Source organism: Ochotona princeps, chromosome 17, assembly GCF_030435755.1.
Source record: "Ochotona princeps isolate mOchPri1 chromosome 17, mOchPri1.hap1, whole genome shotgun sequence".
Classification (NCBI taxonomy): domain Eukaryota; kingdom Metazoa; phylum Chordata; class Mammalia; order Lagomorpha; family Ochotonidae; genus Ochotona; species Ochotona princeps.
Window position 1 is genome coordinate 26,453,230 of NC_080848.1, and position 18,711 is coordinate 26,471,940.

The 18,711-nt window shown below is 48.7% G+C and overlaps 1 protein-coding gene across 14 annotated transcripts in view; it reads left to right on the forward strand.

The window, feature by feature from the left end:
- The window catches only part of MSI2 (musashi RNA binding protein 2), a 364,778-nt gene that overhangs the window by 310,614 nt on the left and 35,453 nt on the right, over nucleotides 1-18,711 (forward strand). For all 14 annotated transcript variants that reach the window (XM_058676323.1, XM_058676320.1, XM_058676326.1 and 11 more), the window contains 2 exons: nucleotides 2,963-3,077; nucleotides 12,197-12,271. In XM_058676323.1, the coding sequence (XP_058532306.1) occupies nucleotides 2,963-3,077; nucleotides 12,197-12,271 (190 nt within the window). The remainder of the gene's footprint in view (nucleotides 1-2,962; nucleotides 3,078-12,196; nucleotides 12,272-18,711) is intronic.

Below are 18,711 nucleotides of genomic sequence, written 5' to 3' on the forward strand. Positions count from 1 at the left end.
GCCTTCGATGAGAAGCATCTTAGGATTGGTGTATGTCACTATTGGCAGGCTTTTCCATAGCTCCATAGCATGCAACCAGTGTAGATGAGCCAAATGCAGCCTAGGGTTCCTCTCTTGAGAAAATAAAATGTTCTTGGGATAGGTATTTGCCGAAGTACTTAAGGTGCCTCTTGGGATACCAATATCCCATATCAGAATGCCTGGGTTTGAGTCCCAGCTGTACTTGTGGTGCCGGCTTCCTGCTAACATACATCCTGAAAGGCAGCTGGTGATTGCTGCTCCCCACGTGGAAGACCCTGATGGAGTTCCTTGCTCCTGACTTCAGCTTGGTCCACTGTGAGTGTTTTTGGGCATTTAGGGAAAGAACCAGTGGGTAGAAGAGTCCCACCCCTCAAATAAGCTAAATTTTCAAGTGATAATGAATATTATAGTGAATAAACTCAGCCATTTATGTTCTGACAGAATAAATTCTTACAAATAATATCTTTAGATCACAGTTATATATATTTATGGCATTTGCTGTTTTATTACATGTATCAAGAAAAATATATACCGGTATGAAAAATGAAGGCCAGTTTCTACCTCTCCTCCCATGCCCACAGGGCCCCTCTCAGCAAAGAGCAACTTGTCCCAAAAGAACAGGCATTTGTACAAATGTCTATGTCTATCAGCCATTTGAGTTTCCTGTCTCTGTCTTCCACCCTTTCCTTGTTCAGGAACCTCATCTCTTTAAGCATGATGGCATAGAAATTTAAGTTACAACTTGGGCTGTCCGCATGCCACACCAGAGTTTAGTTTGACTCCCAGCTCCTTGGGTTCAAACCCACCTTCTTTCTACTGTATTCTGAGAGGCAGCAGAGGACAGATCAAGTGCTTGGGTCCCTGCCACCATGTATGAGCCCTGGATGGAGCTCCTTTCTCCTGACTTTGGCCTGCCCCAGCCCCGGCTCTCGCGGGCATCTATGAAATGAAGCGGTAGATAGAAAATTTATCTCCCAAGCTACCTCTCAGCTTTCAAGCAGTCAAAAATCAAGAATAATAAAAATCAAAAAAGATAAGTCCTTCTCCTTAAAATTAAAACTGCTTATATTAAGCATATCATGAATGCTTTCTAAGACATTTGCAGTTACCCTTCTTTAAAGAGAATAATAGAACGGTATTTGGAAAAATGGAATTAAAAGGCTTATTTGAGTACAGAAGTTTTTAAGATCAATATGTATGAGTAGTTTTCAGAGAAAAGTTTACGGCATTGTGTATTATGAAAAGATGTGGGTGGATTTCAAAATTTCTGTGTCAAAATAATTTAAATTCCATGAGTTTGCTGAGGTACCCTGATGCCTGTTAATCTGGGCTTTTTGAAAAAAAAATCATAGATTTACTGTTTTAGGTAAATATCTTCCTAAGCTTAAGCAGTAAAATGCTTCTGTGAGTATTTGGGATAAGATGTTACTCCAGGATGGGTCAGTCACATAGGTCCGTTTTGATAACAGTGGGTACCGCTCATATCTGTAACTTTTCCCTTGATGCCTCCAGCAAACTGTTAGCAATAGTCATTTTCTGTGTAACAGTGATACCCACAGCAGTAGCTGTTGCCTCACAAAGAGTCTGTGTTCCTATACCATAGGGCCCGGATTGCTTTTTAAATAAGATACCTCGTTTTTGTGTGCCACCCCCCCACACACACCTCACTGCCAGGCTGTCAGGCAATCCACTGTGACTGCTGTGGATGTCCCTGCCTTCCCTCACCACATCCCATGTTCATCAGCAAAGCTTGCTCAATTTATCTGTAAACTAAAAGCAAGTGCTGAACCAGAGCCCTATGGTGGGACTGAGTCAAAAAGCAGGCCCCCTGAGGCTTATGTTTAAAGTAGTTAAATAAGTGGCCTCAAAGGGTATAAGCAAAATGAGCTAAAGATGTTGGGAGGCAGGAAAGAACAGAAAAGATTTGCATGGCTTGTATAAACTCATGGCTACACTGTGAGAAGCGGCTAGTGGTACAGATGGACAGTGTCGGTGTTTAATCCTCCCACTTCTCTCAGGAGGGTGCTGGCATAGTCTTTGTGCAAGCGGCATCTCTGCCCTAGAAACTTGAAAGATGCGGCCTCTGGGTCTGCACCTGCCGGGAATGGCTTGCCACATGTTACCAAACCTGCTAATGCTCACTTTACTCATCTGAAATGGGCTGCTCCTACTAAACAGCCTTATTTATTTATCTATTTGTTTGTTTATTTATTTATTTGTTTGCTTATCAAGACAGACAGACAATGGAAGCACCTACCTGCTGGTCCACTCCCCACATGTCCATAACAGGCAGGGCTGGGCCAGGACTGAACTCTTTTTTGTGTCTCGATTGTGTGCAGCAGGCCCTTAATTGTTGGGACCATCACTGCTGCCTCCCAGGACCTGTTTCAGTAGGAAGCTGGAACCAGGAGTCAAACCCAGACTCTGCAGAGCTGGGCAAAGACATGCTAACCTGCATCTTAACCACTTGGCTAACCGTCAAGTCTGGCGTGTCCACTTAATATGTGACAGAATCAGGTGGCCTCATGTGAAGTTGTGGGCTTGGAGGGATGTGAGATGAACTCGTAAAGAACCCATCGGTGTCAAGGGATTCTCCTCAAAATTTTGTTGTTGTCATCGTTCACAGAATACATCCTTAGCCTCCTGCCTTCAGCACAAGCTTCAGACTCAGCACCCACCTCTGCTGTGTAGCTTCCACTTACATCCTTGCCCCCTTTCCAGAACCCAATTTCATCCTTGTGGGTTTTTCCACAGCGAGATTTGCACAAGTGGAGTCTTTTCTTAAATATTTATTTTGCAGGCCATTTACTCAGCACAGCTATTTTTACAGTGAGTAAGGAGCAAGGCTAAAAATAACTTAGGCCGTAACCAGATCGGTTCTGCATTTGACATTTTCGTGGAATTCATTTGCATCTCATTTGTTCGCCTTTCTGTTTAACAGGTAGAATGTAAGAAAGCCCAGCCGAAGGAGGTCATGTTCCCACCGGGGACGAGGGGCCGGGCCCGGGGACTGCCTTACACCATGGACGCATTCATGCTGGGAATGGGGATGCTTGGTGAGTTGGGATGGGAGCCCGGGGAGGGCAGTGGAGACCCAGCTGCCCACTGGGTCATCTACTAAAGGAGCCAGTGGCTTTCCCTGCCTCAGTTTCCTTTTTTGTACAAGAAGGTAGACCTTCTTGGTAACTAAATTAACAGGTACATGTAAAGTCACACACACACACACACAGGAACTTCAAAAGCTTGTAGAAACATAAAATGAAAAGGCAAATTTGTCTAGGTGTGAAAAAGATGAAGTCATGCGTATTCCAATCATGACATCCATTTTCTGTGAGCTTTTTGAGCACTCAAGTGTGTGCCTGTGTTTGTGTATGTGTATTTCCTTTGCCTGCTCATGGGACTCTTGAAACGGTTTTCTCTTCCTTCCACCCATCCTCAGGAGACAGGAAAGTCTCCCTTGGATTTTAGCTGTCTTGATTGATGACCTCTGACCCCAGGCTGGCTTACTTTCCAAGCTAAGGCTAAACTTGGGAGAGGAGGGCAAGTCCTCAGGGTGGGAGGTAATACTGTCTGTTTAAATGATTAACATTTTTCTCTTGGGATATCAAAATTTGCATTTAAATGGAGGTTTTAAATAGCCTGTTTTACTCTTTATTTGCGAAGAAAAAAAAGATAAAAGACAAAGTGTGTTTGTTCTGACTAAAAATGGTCTCTCCTGGCTTTTAGAGAAATTGAGTTGCATGCTCTGCCCCCTTCCTCAAAGGTAGCTCTGTCCACCCCGTGCAGATAATTGAAAATCTCACTGCTTAAATGGCATGAAAGATGGGGCGAGCAGCAGAGATGCGTGATGGTGTGGTCGCAGCAATAATTAGAAATCTCTAGGCGAGAGAACGGTGTTTTAGTGCAAGTTATTGTGTCGGGAAAATACTAATTAAATGGGATAAATGGTGGTTAATGGTAAAATTCCATTCAGATACATGAGCCATCTGGTTTTAATGGGTTTTCATTTGGTTTGACCGAGAGTCCCTCTCCTATATTGTTTGATAAGCTCTTTATGTGTTTTCAGATCTGCTGCTGTTTAAATCATTTCAAGCTTCATTTTAAATGTATGAAACTTTACTTGGTCTTACAAAGAATTGTTTCTACATGCTTGTCTTGTGGAAGGAGCAGGGGCAGGTAAAGCTGTTTTGAGGAATCTCAGGAAATGGAGTAAAATGGCATGAGAGTCTTAAAAACAGTCAGAATGATCATTCTTCTTAAATTAGCTTTGTAGGTTTAACAAGTTTCAAAGAAAACCCTTATTCTAATTTTTTTAAAGATTTATTTATTTTTATTGCAAAGTCAGGTTTATAGAGAGAAGCAGAGACAGAAAGATCTTTCATCCACTGGTTCACTCCCCAAGTGGCCACAACAACCAGAACTGAGTCAATCCGAAGCCAAGAGCCAGGAACCTCCTCCAGGTCTCCGATGTGGGTGCAGTGTCCCAATGCATTGGGCCGTCCTTGACTGCTTTCCCAGGCCACAAGCAGGGAGCTGGATGGGAAGTGGAGCTGCCGGGATTAGAACTGGCGCCCATATGGGATCCCGGGGCGTTCAAGGGGAGGACTTTAGCCACTAGGCCATGCCGCTGGGCCCTCAAGCATCCCTTATTGAAGCAGAAGTTGCACCTGCTTCTCCTTCTTTGTTCTGCCTTTCAAGTAAAATGCATCTTTAATGCTACATTACACACACACATCCACACGCCCTTTAATGTCTCCTATCAATAGATGTATTCCTATGTATTCTACTATTTTAATTGCAATAGCTTTGTGCTATGTGTTGGTATTGGATCAAACTAGTCTTCTCATTCCTCTTTTTAAAAACATCCTCAGGCCCGGCGGCGTGGCCTAGCGGCTAAAGTCCTCGCCTTGAACGCCCCGGGATCCCATATGGGTGCCGGTTCTAATCCCGGCAGCTCCACTTCCCATCCAGCTCCCTGCTTGTGGCCTGGGAAAGCAGTCGAGTACGGCCCAATGCATTGGGACACTGCACCCGCGTGGGAGACCTGGAAGAGGTTCCAGGTTCCCGGCTTTGGATCGGCGCGCATCGGCCCGTTGCGGCTCACTTGGGGAGTGAATCATCGGATGGAAGATCTTCCTCTCTGTCTCTCCTCCTCTCTGTATATCTGGCTGTAATAAAATGAATAAATCTTTAAAAAAAAAAAAATAAGGGATGCTTGGCATCCCAAGCAGGAACTTACTCTCTGTGTCACAACGCTGGCCCCTCAACTAAATGTATTAGGTATGCCTGTCACTATTTTTTTAATTTTTTTTTTGATGATATTTAAGTAGTTAGTGTGTCACTATTTTTAAATTATTTTAAAATCAGAATTATTACATGGCTGACTAAAAAACAATTGTCTAGCTCTTAGTTTCAAAATTAGTTAATTATTCTTTATGTTACATATCAAAAGAAACTCTACATGAATTAATAGTTTTAAACGTTGAGTTCAAACCTTCAAGAAGTAGGGCTGAATTCATTACTACCTGCTGGCTTTTGGCTTTAGGGGGCTTGAAATAAGTGTTAACAGCCCTCAGGTCTACAGTGGCAAACTTTTTAGGATCCAGGTGTTCAGAAAGTACCATAATTCCAGAGTCCACCTTTGCACACTAGGAACTGGTGTGCTTCTGGGAGAAGCAGAGCTGTGGAGCAAAGCTGGCTCGCCTTATGTCCCTGGGCACAATCTCGTTCAGCATCACACACTCACAGCTCACCCCTCCAGCACCCAAAAGTTTCATAGTGACAGCCTTGGCAGGAGTTGGGGCTCTTAGGAGTGGACATGAGTGTGGGAAACCAGGGCATGCCTCCGGGTGAGAGTGTCATTTCATCAAGGAGGATAAGGGTGCAAGTGTCCTCTGCTCACAAGGAGGCCAAGAGACTCCAGGAGCAACTGGACATGTGCTGAGGTAATAGGAGATGTGACATGGTCCCTGAGATTCTACAGGCGTCACCTGCATGGCTCCCAATCACTAGGAGATAGAGACAGGATGTGTGTCAGATACGTATTCGTCTGACTCTTCCCAGTCCTCCAGTGTTCCTAGCTGGAACAGCCTGACCATGGCAAAGAAGTGGTTGTTATTTAAAAATATCATTGCAATTAGGAGCTCATTTGTACTTGGGTTATATCCAGCCCCACCGCTTGCCTCATTATTTAAGATTTTTGTCTTCAGTGGCGCTGGTTGAGGCTACCTCCTGGTTAGGACCCCCCTCAATCCCCCCTGATTCTCCCTACTCTAGATTGCACAGGTGCTTTCCTCATTCTGCTAAGCAGGGAATGGGGTTAATGGTGCCAGCCCTAGCCAGAATAGGCCTCCACCAAAAGAGGCCAGGTTCTAGGGACTGTGGACTCCTCACCTGTCAGCTGTGTGACCTGTAGTAGGGTAGCTTTGCCTTGCTGTTCTTCCTGGACCCCATACAGTAGGAATTGTTGGCAGATAAATGAAGACACGTATTGTCTGGCAGATGCTGTGTTTTGTCAAATCCAAGATGCCGTGGCATCTTCATGTGCCATTCAGAAGGAAGGTATGCCATGAATTAAACTGTGGGAAGCTCCCTCATCACACTGCCTGGGAATAGATCCCACCTGCAGAGATGTTCAGGTGTGAAAATGTGTGTCCTCAAGTCAGCAGGATTAAGTAGCAGCGCTGTGTACTCCAGCTGGGAGCTGTAGGTAAGCAGAGTGATACGTCAGACACAGCATCCAAGGAATGAAGTGGTGATCTCGAGGTCTGGTAGCCCGTTGCCCCAGCCAAGCCCCTGTGCTCCTCCAACCCTTTTTCCATGAACTCCTGGGCTGCCCTCCTTTTGCCCATTGACACAGCCCAGCACTGGAGCCTTGGGACCAGGACACTTGCATGTGCCATGCTATAACCTAAGCCCTTGGTTCTATCATCTGATTCTACTTCTCTCTTTTTAGTGGACCTCTTTGCTCTAGAGCAGCCTTGTGGCACTGAGCATAGTCTGGCCCTCTGGTGAGGTGACCCCTACCATTGTTCTCAACGACAGTTTGACTGATGAACATGGGTCCTGTAGAAAAGCACTTTTGAGCAGTGTCTTAATGAATAAATTGAAATTTCAGTGGTTACGCTTTTATTGTTGAAAAGAGAAAAAATGGTAGTACTTCTAGGGATTTTATTTTCAAATTCAGGAAATAAACCATTAAAATATTAATATTCATTTATTCGATGGATATTAACTAAGTACCTACTCAGGGTCTGTTGCTGTCCTGGACACTGGGGCTGTGGCAGAGAGCAAGCCCCGTGCACTCCAGAAGCTGTTTTCTATAGTGAGGGCTCTGAGACAATCGCAGCACTTGGACACCATGGAACTCATTTCTAAACATCCTGCAGGATATCCTGAAGACTTTTCAGTCTGCATCTAAATCCCATTTCGGAAAACTGAGGATCATGTGGCTGCCAAGTTATTCTGTTTCCGTCTCTCCAAAAATGGCTGCAAATATGTCTGGGGAGAACACCCACCTGTTTTGATGCTAGCTTCCACAGCCTTTGACCAGATCATAGAATAACCAGTCCAATAGGAAGTCCTTCAGATGCAGAAAAGGAGGGTTCTTCCCAAAACTAGGTCTCCTGCCTTTGACCCAGATGAAACCAAGGTCAACTGAAATCCTTGGAGAAGGTGTTTTTGCAGCTCCATGGGCCTCGTTTACCCTGCGGCTCCAAGAAGCTACCCCAACCAGTAGAATATGTGCAGCATTTCTTAATGAGGGTGGGCTTCATAAAAGCAAACAGAAGATGATCATTGATATATTTGATTCCTCTTGGCTTTCTCTGCCCCCAGTCACATAATCCCCCTTCCTGTTACTGCTAGCCTTGTTCACTCATGTTGTTTATTTAACATGTCAACACCAGGGGTAGAGAAACAGCATATGGCCAAGGCCTTGAATGAAAATACTTCATGCTGGCAGGCACAGAAATGGAGAGACGATGACCAGCTAAGACACTGGAGCCAAAAGCATTCTTACCTGCACTCTCCTAAGAGGCCCCCATGAAACCCTTGCCCAGTGCTCCTCAGTTTTAAACCCCTCTGAGATCAAAATGAACAAAACCAATCAATGTTGAAAAGGCCTAGGAGAAGCAGTGTGCTGACTGTTGCTAACGGGTCAGACAGGAGGCGGGATACTATTTAGAAGCACGCCTCTAGAGATGTGTTTGTCATTTCATGCAAGGTTTGTCCCTTCCCAAAATGGTCTGTTTGGATCATTTCCTGGGAAGGCTTCATTGCTCCACTTTTTTTCTGATGGCCAGAGAACATTCAGAATTTCTGTCCTCATTGTCCCTCCAGAGTCATGAGGTCACCAGAAACGCAGTGGTGGGGAAATCCTGCTTGCACCTGTCCAGCCACATGTGCACAGTAATGTATGTGTGGCCTGTGCCACTGTAGCTCACTGTCACTCAGTTCCAAGTGGACTGCCCCTGCCACTCAGGCGTCTTTGTACTCTGGCCTTCCTATCCTTCCCAGGAAGGGTTCTCAGGCTGGGTGTTTAGTGTTTGCAGACCTCATGGAGCTGACGTGGTGCCGCAGGCAGCGCTCTGCATGTCACACAGCAGCTGTGTCGCATGCTGGCGGCTCCCTGGGTAAACAGCCCTTCTCTCTCTCTCTTCTCTTTCAAGTTGGGCCTGGTGGGAGCAGTTTTCCGTGACTGAGTAGCTGAGTAACAGACCCTGAGGGAGGATGAGTCATGGACCTGTCAAGAATGCAGACCTCTCCAGGGCCAGAGAGAAGATGTAGAACCTTCATTCTGAGAACCCCACCAGCATCCTTGACATGGGGCCCCAAAATGAGCTTGCTGGCAAACCCAGTTCTGGTGTTGATTGCTGAATTTTACTTCCACCATGGAAAACAAGATTTGCAAGAAAGGTGGTCAGCCAGGCAGAAGGTTTGATTTCTTTAGTTTAGTGACAAGAGATAATTACTATGGGATTGATCAGGCATCCGGAGTACTGGAGCAAATAAATTGTGCAGTGGCCAGCACAGGAGGGGCCCAGCTGCTAATGGAAGCAGTGGCCGGGTCACCCCACCGTAGCGCGGCGTGATGGAGCATCCACACGGGTCTGCCATAATGCGCTATTGATATGCAGCCAGCCAATTTCCCCCGTGTGGCTGGGGCTGTGAGCTGGCGGGCAGAGCTGGGCTGCACAGCAGCAAATGAAGAGGAAAATTGAAGTAATGTTGTATTATAAATTTATAATTTCATCTGCCTGACCTAGAGGATGCTCAGTGATGGGGAGTAGAGATGAGATCCCCCACTCTGGTCCCTGCTGAATTCTCATGTTCCTTATTCAGGAGATGTGGATGAGTCCAAGAAGAGTGGGGTTCACCAAAGCTGGGGTGAACTTGGCCACACTTTGCATCCTTGTTGATACAAGCATGTCATCCCAGTGGCCTGAGAGCAGTGGAAATACTAGCCGTTCCACCCGCCCCTGCTGTCCTGTTCTACTAAAATATTTAAGCTCTCTAGCTCTGGAGCCATTTTTCATCACTAAAGCCCCTAGGCAGTAGTGATTTGGTTGCTTGCATATAATCCGTTTATCAATATTGTTGAAATAGTGATATGAAAGAAATAGTGCTAAAAAGGCCTGATTTGGAAGTGAGTGATTAATTTGGAGAATTGGGCTGCCCAGGCATTAAACAAACAGCAAAGCCGGAATTAGCATGTATATGGCCCTCGAGGGGGCCCAGGTCCCAGCCTCTGCTTGGGCCTTTGTTCCCCTTCACCATCAGGAGTCCCCAGGGTTCTTAAGTTCTCAATTGCTGGACAGCCCTCTATCCATGAGCACCTAGGTCAGAGAAATGGAAGGCTGCAATGGAGCCAGGTGCTCCTGAAGTAGACAGGGCATCTCGCAGGGAGTCCATTGTGAGTAGACTCGGAAGGCTTTAGCTGAACAAGGGAGGGGAGCCCCAGCTGATCTCTGGGGATTTGGTGCAAGCATTGCTTGCAGGATCCTACAAGATTTCCCTAGCTGGAGAATCCAAAGATCCTGAAGGGTAGGGAAGACCCCAGCCTTAGATAAAAAGCCCCAGAGACTGGGTGGCTCAGGATTGTTCATTTCTCAGAGTCTGGAGGCTGTGAGATCCTAGATGAACCCCACAGCTGATGTGGGCCTGCATCCTTACACATGCCATCTTCTCAATGTATGCTTGCATTCTGCATGGGGCAGAGGTCTCTGTGTGACCCCTGTTTTGTAAGGACCCTCACTTTCCTGACCTGATTACCTCTTAATGCCACCACACTGCGGATGAGGATTTCAGCATAGGAATTGAATTGAAAGAACAGATATTCCAATCACAGCAACCCCCAAGGCATGTTCCCAGGCCAGAGACAGAACCAGAACCAGTGGCTCCAACATTCAGACCAACACACTTCTGGATGTAGCAGCAGGCCCACCCATCACAGGCAGGAGCCACCACACCAACAGCCATGGGAGAGTAGGGAACCTGTCTCTCTACTGCTGAGGCACAACAGCTCTGAGTGGACAGCAGGAAATCAAGCAAAGTCTGAGGGGAGTTAGTGAGTGATCCCTTCCTTTACTCTTGCTTGCATGACCAGCAAGTCCATGGCATGACGCGGGAGGAGCCACTGGAGAGGCAGGTGGTGGGAACCCAGCAGATGCCTGTAGGGAAGTGCAGAAGCACGTGTGGGAAGAGTCACTGCTGGCTCTGTCACTGGCGAGCCTGGAGCCTGCCATAAATCCACCTACAGAGGAACCCTTCTGCCAGCATTTTGGTGACAAAGAACAGGATCAACACTGGCTGCTGTAAATAACAGAGGAAGTTATCAGAAGGAGCTTGAGTAGAGCGTAGAATTGACAGGAAGGCCAGAAAATAGAACTCAGAAAGCAAGAAGGGGCTGGTGGGCCGAACCACAGCCCAGATGTGCCTGGGCAAGTGCCACATCTGGGTGCTAGATCCTGCTGCAGGTGCCAGAATAAATGCTGAACCATAGCCTCTCTCCTGACCCACCAAGCCAGAGGTGGATCCCCAGGGAGGTGTCCAGTAACCAAGTACAGTGTCCCCGCCTTCCGGGCTGTCATGCTCAAGAGGAGCAAGAGAGAGGCTGGCACAGCTTCCTCAAAGAGCCAAGGCTCACGCCTAGAGCGGGGGCTTCAGGCACAAACACAAAATTGCCCCACACATTTGCCCCTCATACCAGAGCCAAGGTCACACCTGTAGCGGCGGCAGGATATAGAGGGAAGCAAAGTGAGCCTACAAGGGTAGGAACAGAGGTAGCCAGGGGGTCCCCGAGGCCACAAAGGCTACTCTGACCTTGGTGGTAGCCAACACTGGCAGGCAAAGATGTCACAAGTAAGGTGGAGGGCAGACACAACAATTTGCTCCTTGCCTTGTGCCTAGCAGGGTTGGTTTCCATGCTCCCTCCCTCCGCCGTCCAGTTATCAGCTGAAGTAAGCCTAGAAACATCTTGCCTGCCCTGAAATGCTTGTTGGAACTTGTGCCCCAAAGCCTCAGAGACCACACTCCATGGGGTATTATTTTTGCCACAAGCAGCCCCTCCCCATTCTCCAGGGGTCTTTCAAAGATTTTGACATCTCTGCAGATTGTCTGTGCTGGGTCTGGGGCTGCTAGGAACCTGCCTCTCCTGGGCTGTCACTCATTATTAGGCTTGCAATCCCAGAGGTGCAAGGGCAGGTTTGGGTCTGACCACTCAGCCGCCATCCCCACCCCCCAAGTCCAGGCACAGGGTGCTGACCCTGTTGTTCATTGCCCTGGGAGGAGGTATGATGAGGACTTTAATCTCCTACTGTCAACAGCTTTAAGGTAGAATACACGGAGGTAAGCTCTTCAAATGTCAGATTCGGGCGCAGGCCCCATGCCTGGTGCTAATGCGTGGCATTTACTCTGCAGGTTCAAGAAAGTGCATGGAGTTTGGCAGAACAGTGAAATGGGGTGGGTTGTCTGGCTGCCCAAATACAGGCTGATTGTCAGCAGTATCCCCTGCCACCAGGGAGAAGGGGACCAAGGTCTGGGTAAAGACCCTCCCAGGAGGCCATTGGTTTACGAAGGAAGCTCACTTCAGCCTGCTTCCCTGCTGGCTGCCCTAGCAGCGCATCACAGCCCAGAGACAGTGGCACTAATGGAGCTCCGTCTTTCTGTGTTCAAGGCTACCCCAACTTTGTGGCAACCTATGGCCGCGGCTACCCCGGATTCGCTCCCAGCTACGGCTATCAGTTCCCAGGTGAGTAGCCTGCCCTCCTGGGCTTTGGGAAACCTTGGAGGTGGGGTATAAGGGTCAGGGGAAGTGGGAGGAAGACCCCAGAAACATTTCACTCACAAGTTACTTTCGAGATGATGTGAATATGCTAGCTTTCAAGATCAGGATGTGGCTCAGGATTTCCAATGAATTTCAGTCTTTCTTGAGAAAGGGAAAGATGGCGGCTGGAGGCTCCCTTGCTCATTCCCTGTTCCTGAGTCCTGCTGAGGGCTTTTTCTCACCAGAGACTGAATCTAGGCCCAGATTTCTCTTTCTGGTTCCATCATCCCGCTATCTGTCTCCCCCATCCTGCGAGCCCAATGTCTGAGGTCTCCCTGCCCTTCTGCCTCACCCCCTCCAGCTTGCCCTGACTGCTCTGGATTCTCTGCCCCTGTGGTGTGTCCTGCTGTTGTGCTGCTGGTGCTAGGGGGTACTTTTCTGGCTTTCCTTCTGTGTGGGCATCAGAAGCTGGCAGTAGAACTCACCCACTTGCCTAGGCTGCTGCATCTCTGAGCATCAGAACAGATGGATGTGGTCTTGGAGGGCTGATATCCAGGGGCCAAAGAAGCGGTGTTTGAGGAGAGGCCACTGGAAAGCTGGGTGTCAGTGTGGATGGACAGCTAAGGCTCCTGGGCCAGGCATTAGGGGCAGAACCTGATGTTCTGTGGGCTGCCTGCCGAGGTCAGAAGCTGTGTGATGGGGTTGGGCCTCGGGCAGAGGATCCCACTTGTTGTCATCTTGTCTAGACTCAGCCTAAGAGCAGCAGGAGGTGCGAACCAGGGAGCAAAGGGGACAGGGATGGGGCCTGGAGCCTGGTACTGTGAGACTCCTGAGCAGAAGAGAGAACTGGGCTGGGCTTGGCCTTGGCCCCAGCCTGAGCTGTGGGACCAGGAAGATGACTGGTACACCATGAGCCATGATGCCCTATCACTGATAGCTTCCTTGACCAGCTGGTTCTGACACCAGCCAGCACAGAGGCTGTGGCGAATCAACCACCTTCTCCTAGCTGTCTCTTCTATAAACAGGGGCTAGGGTCTGCACTTCTTTGTGTGGATCACAGGATGGAGCTTGCAAGCTGGGGGCACCCATGAGAGTACTCTTTAAGACAGGGGCAATTTCCCACCGGGATGTTCTGGTTCAGTCTCTTGCCTCATGCCCATGAGGAGTGTGGGTACTACCTGAGCTGCCAGCTGCAGAGCCAGGCTTGGAGCTGGGGGTCACTTGACCATCTGTCCCCCGAATCGGGTTGCCTCTGTGACCCCTGCCCCTATTTGTGACTCAGTAACATCTCGTCACTCCAGCCTGTCCTGACATTTTTTTCTTTGTCATCTTCTGCTGCAAGGTCCTTGCCACTTGCCAATTCCCACCCTATCCCCTCTGGCTCTGTGTGTGGACCCTGTGCCCCTCCCAGCCCCTCTCTGAGTCCTTCCCCCTGAGACTAAGGGAACCATGCGCATCCAAGACCTGGAGAAAGAACCAGACACTCCATGCTACTTTGAACACAGCCCTGGCCCAGGACTGGGGTCTGCCCAGTTTCCTTCCCTAGCCCCTGGCCTCCCCATGTCAGGTTCACCTGTTAATTTCTGTTCTCATTTCACTTTGCAGACTCTTTGCTGATTTCTTAAGACATAATTTTTTATCATCTGTCTCTTAGGAAAGGCGTAACAATTGGGGCCTTGCTACCATTTCTAGAGTGAGGACATATAGCCCAGGCCCAACTAGGGTCATTCCAGCTGCTGTCATTGCCCAGGGAAACTCAGTTCTAGCTGCCTTCTGAGCGAATGCTCCTTTCTCCCCGCCTCTTTTGTAACCCCTGCCATCCTTATTGCCGCCTTCGGTTGTTTTGTAAGTCTTGTTCTCCATTGCCTTCCCACGTTGTTTCTTGCCTTCACTGTGGCTGCCTGTCCCACTTCACATCCTCAGAGGGTAGTGAGGCCCCAGGGCAGCTTCTTGCCAACTCCATGGAACCTCCACAAGGAGAAGGTGTCTGGTTCCTTTTTATAATGACAAATCTGGTATTTCTCAAGGTGGTGGCCCAGACCCTTGTAGCTGTGTGACTTGGAGCACTGTATCCTGTAGTGAGTGGACAGTAGCCAAAGTGAACATACACACATACAGACCTGCCTATAAGAATGTGAAAAACCTAGCTTGTCAGAGCAACTGTATAAACATTTGTATAAACTGATTGTTACTGGGCTCTTCCATGGCTGTTTTTGCAGAGACAGCAGAGTCACAGCCAAGCACATGGGCACTGGTCCACACTGGACCACTCTGTCCCCAGCCCCACCTTCCTGGCTGTGCTTGTTTACTTTCTGTTCCCTGTTTAATGTGAGGAAACATAGAGGACCCAACATGGTCCAGCCTCTGGCTAAGCCATGTCCCCCTGATGCTCATCCCCAGAGGGCTTCCTGGTCCCTTCCACTTCCCTATTTGAAATCTCCCTAACTGTCTTGCGTTAATGGCTTCAGTCCAATGGGAATCCTTGGGAGTCACTCTCTTGTCCCTGCTTGTGGTTTGTGAGAAGTGACCTACGTGTTTCCACTGAACACATGTGCTGTAAGCGAACCCGTTGGTCAAAGGTCAGTGTCCTTGAGACCCAACATGTACAATTTGACTCATCTCATTAAAGATGGTTGATGAAATAAGTGTTTAGTTTCCTTTTATTTTCCTGCAGGCAATTTCATGAATACTCCCCCCCCCCCCCCGAAAAAAAAAAAACAGCAAAAATCTGTGTGGCCTTTCTTTCCCTCTTCCTGTTTTGGCTTGCTATGAATTGCTTTGGTTTGGTGAACTTACCCTGGCAGGCTTGCCTCACAAACACAGCCATTGTGAATTTTCTTTATCTCTGTAAACATTTCATTTGTGCTTCTCTTTAATGACCTTTTTTTCTCCCCCTGTAAGCCACCAAGATAGAAAATAAGCTGTTTACCATGGACATGCTGTGTGCTGCCGTCTCTTAGCTGACAGCGTCCTGCTCTCGCTCTGGGGGAGCCGAATGCACTGAATAACCAGCACCAGTCATGGCCTCGTGCAGTTTTCAGAAGCACACACATGCCCCCAACTCCCCCAACTACCACACTGCTTCCTCTTCACCTCTTCCCAGCCTCCTTGCCTCTTGTGCTGACGTGATGGTGGTGGCCTGCCCTTGAATGGAACACCAGAGCATCTGCATGTCCTAGTTGCCATCACTCCCGCCCTCCTAAGAAACAGCACAGGAGCCCCAGGAGCCCCTTGCATGTGCGCACCAGGCATGACGGGCACCCACGGCTATATTTGTGCACGTGGCTCATGTTTATATGGTCGTGCCTGTGCCTCACCTTCCTGACTCCCTAAAGTGGAGCAGTGCGGGTTAGAGGAGGCACCACGGAAATGTTTCCGGATGTGATGCCAGAAGACCTCACTTCCAGGGCTCATTTGGTTGTGCAGTAGCCATCGTGGGCCAAGTTGCACAGCCCTGTGAAGCCTGGGGATACTTTGAGTTGTTCTTGGATATTTTCAAGAGTGGGAATCAGTATGTTTAAGCCAGCTCCTGGTGTAGTTTTCCGATCCTTGTCAGCCACCGTGGCCCTGCCTGTTGTCACTCAGTGAAAGGAGAGACATGAAGCCAGAGGGTTGTTGGGACTTCCTGCCCACCCTTATTGCCCATTCCTGCTTTTCCTGCCTTCCTGTTGGGTGATTCTCAAGCCCTGGATTAGGTCCTGGCAAGGAGGTGTGAATATGACTCCTTCAAGGTGCTCCGACCCCTTGAGCATCGGGCAGTGTGGGGAGCAGGTGCTCAGCTAGAGAGAAGGGAGCTCTCTGCACTGAGGAGACAAGGGGGCCGGTACTCATCCACTGTCCCTCTGGAAAGTGTGGTAGCAGAACTAGATCTGAAAGTCGCATGGGATTGGCTATATAAAGAAGGGAAGGAGATCTCAGACAGAGTCATGGCATTTGTAGAGCCCAAATCATACAGTTTTAAGAAAACAAGCAAGCACAAACAGTAAAAAGACACAAACGAACGACATGAACAAAATAAGGATTTGCTTCTCTCCCCCATGGGATTCCATAATATGAGGCATCTGGGTTTCTTGGTCTATCCTCTGTATCTAAGGTTAAGGAAGCTGCTCATGTGCTGCTTTCATAGGAGGGCAGAAGTGATGGCAATTGGGGCTATCACTTAATCAGTCTGTAAGAATGTACCTCTTCTCTTTATCAATGCTTCTTAGAAGTCAGATGTGGCTCTGTGCTTAGAAAGCTTTGTCAGAGCTTTTCATGTGGCCAGTTCCTGCTATAACGAAATATTAAAAATGCCTTATTATAGGTGACCGTGTACCAGATCAAGCAAGGAATCTAGTCCTGAGGAAGAAGAGAGGAATAGATGCTAGGGGCACTTGGAAGTCTCTGCCCCAGACCTGAGGAGGCAGGGGAGGCCCCAGGGTTGTGAGCATTTCAGAGTTTGGGGAGCTTGCAGCCCTGTCTTGGGTGGGAGAAGGCAAGACAGAAGTCTGAGCAGCAGGTGCCTGAGAGTCAGGTTCAAAAAATGAGGTTGATACCAGAGCCTGCACAGTATTGTAAGAGAATTTTGATTGGAGGATGTGGAGTCGGACTCGCATAGCGAACCTGGGCACTTGGAGCAAGGGTAGGATACGGTTTGCAAAGAAGCTTTGAGGGTGAGCCTGGGAAGATGCTTTAGCTGTGCATTCCTGCCCCCCATGCTCTGATGGGTCGGGTCCTCAGGCCCTGCCTGGCCCATGGCTTCCCCTGAGCTCTGGGATGGAGTGAGCCAGTGAGCAGCAGTGAGTTGGGAAGCTAGTTTTGAAATATCAAAACTAGATGGATGACTTACTGGGTCAGGGCCCATGACCTTGTGGGCAGAAGTGCTCCCTGCCGATACTGCCCACGTGTCTGCCTCATTGCCAGCCCCCTAATCCCTGCATCCCCATCTCTAGGGATTACCCTCTGCCACAGCCTGGTTTTTCTTCTTTTTTTTTTTTCATTTTAGATTTTTGACAATCTTTACATAGTTAATTAGGGTAAAAAGGTTCCAGGACTATAGGAAAGTGGGTAAGACTATTATTTCCATATTGTTTCCTTCATGTATCTGAGGTAAAGGGGGATATTGAGGGAGAAGCCCCACCCAGTCTCCTACCCACCCCAGGTCCCGGATGTGGAGCATGCTCTGAGAAACTTGCTCAAGTGGTTTCGATAGTTCACCAGTTATGAACCACTGCCAATCTCGCCACTCCAAGCACGATGAGGTCGTTGAAAAGTCCACTGATTGACATAGTCCATCTTAGAGTCTCCATTTGCCCAGTATTTCACTGCCAACATATAGCTGAGGTGGTTGATTGACTTGTTCTGTCTTCTGTCTTTTCTTGGTTAGGGTTCTGAGTCTGGCAGTTCGACTAGGGAGATACCCAAAGAAACTTTTGTCTGAGGTGTTCTCAGACCAGATTCTTGTATGTACTAGCAAGTACAGGGCCCAGCACAGTCCATCACCCCAATCAGCTGGTGATTGCAATTGCTGGATTGGTTCTGTTTTCAGCCCTGACTTCCACTTGAACCAGCGGGTGTTGCAGTCCAGCCTGGTTCTGCCCAGCACATACTCTGCCCTCACATAAACCAGTGGGAGCTGCAGCCCAGTCAGAGCGACCCACAATAACCCCACCAGGCCCACCTCCTACCCTGGTTTGCCAGTATGTGTAGCAGACTAATCCAGTCTGTCCCACATCCCATTTGGCTCTCATACATGTCGATGGGTATTGAAGCTTAGTTTCATCTAACCAGCTCAACTATCCAGCCCACACAAATGTTGTTGAGTGCCTCTCTGTCTAGCCACCTTAGCCCCTGTCCTGGTTTTCGTGCCCTCCCGTGATAGTGGTAACCCAAGAGAGAGGAGCCCACTGTTTGCCTCCCAGGTCTCTCACTCCCGGATTATGCACTCTCCAGGTGGTTCTGTGGTTAGACTTGACAGAATTAGCCTCCAGTGCCAGCGTCTGCCAGCTGATGCTGTGGCTAAGCCCAAACAACCCTCACCCACTCTAATTTTGTTTGCACCAGTAGGAACAATCAGCCCAGCCTGGCTTTTCCCTGATCTAGTCCACATGAGGCGCACAGTTGTTGTAGCCCTGCTTAGTCTGGTCTGCTCCCATCCCAGCTCACTCGAGTGGGAGTAGCTGTCCAGCAAGGGAACCACCCATTATTCCCCTGCCGGCTCTGCCCCCTCCCTTCCTGGTTCTTACGTGTGCTGGCTGGGTGCTGCGGTCACATCTGGCACAGGCAACCTCGCCTTGGCATTCCGGGTTGTGTACTCACAGCCTGGTTTTAAATTACAGGCCAACTCCCCACCTGCACTCCTTCAGGGACAGCCCACCCCTTCCCCACCTGGCCCCAGTGTCCCCGGGGCTTAGCCTCTCATCTTAAAGGCAAACTTTGCAAAGCCC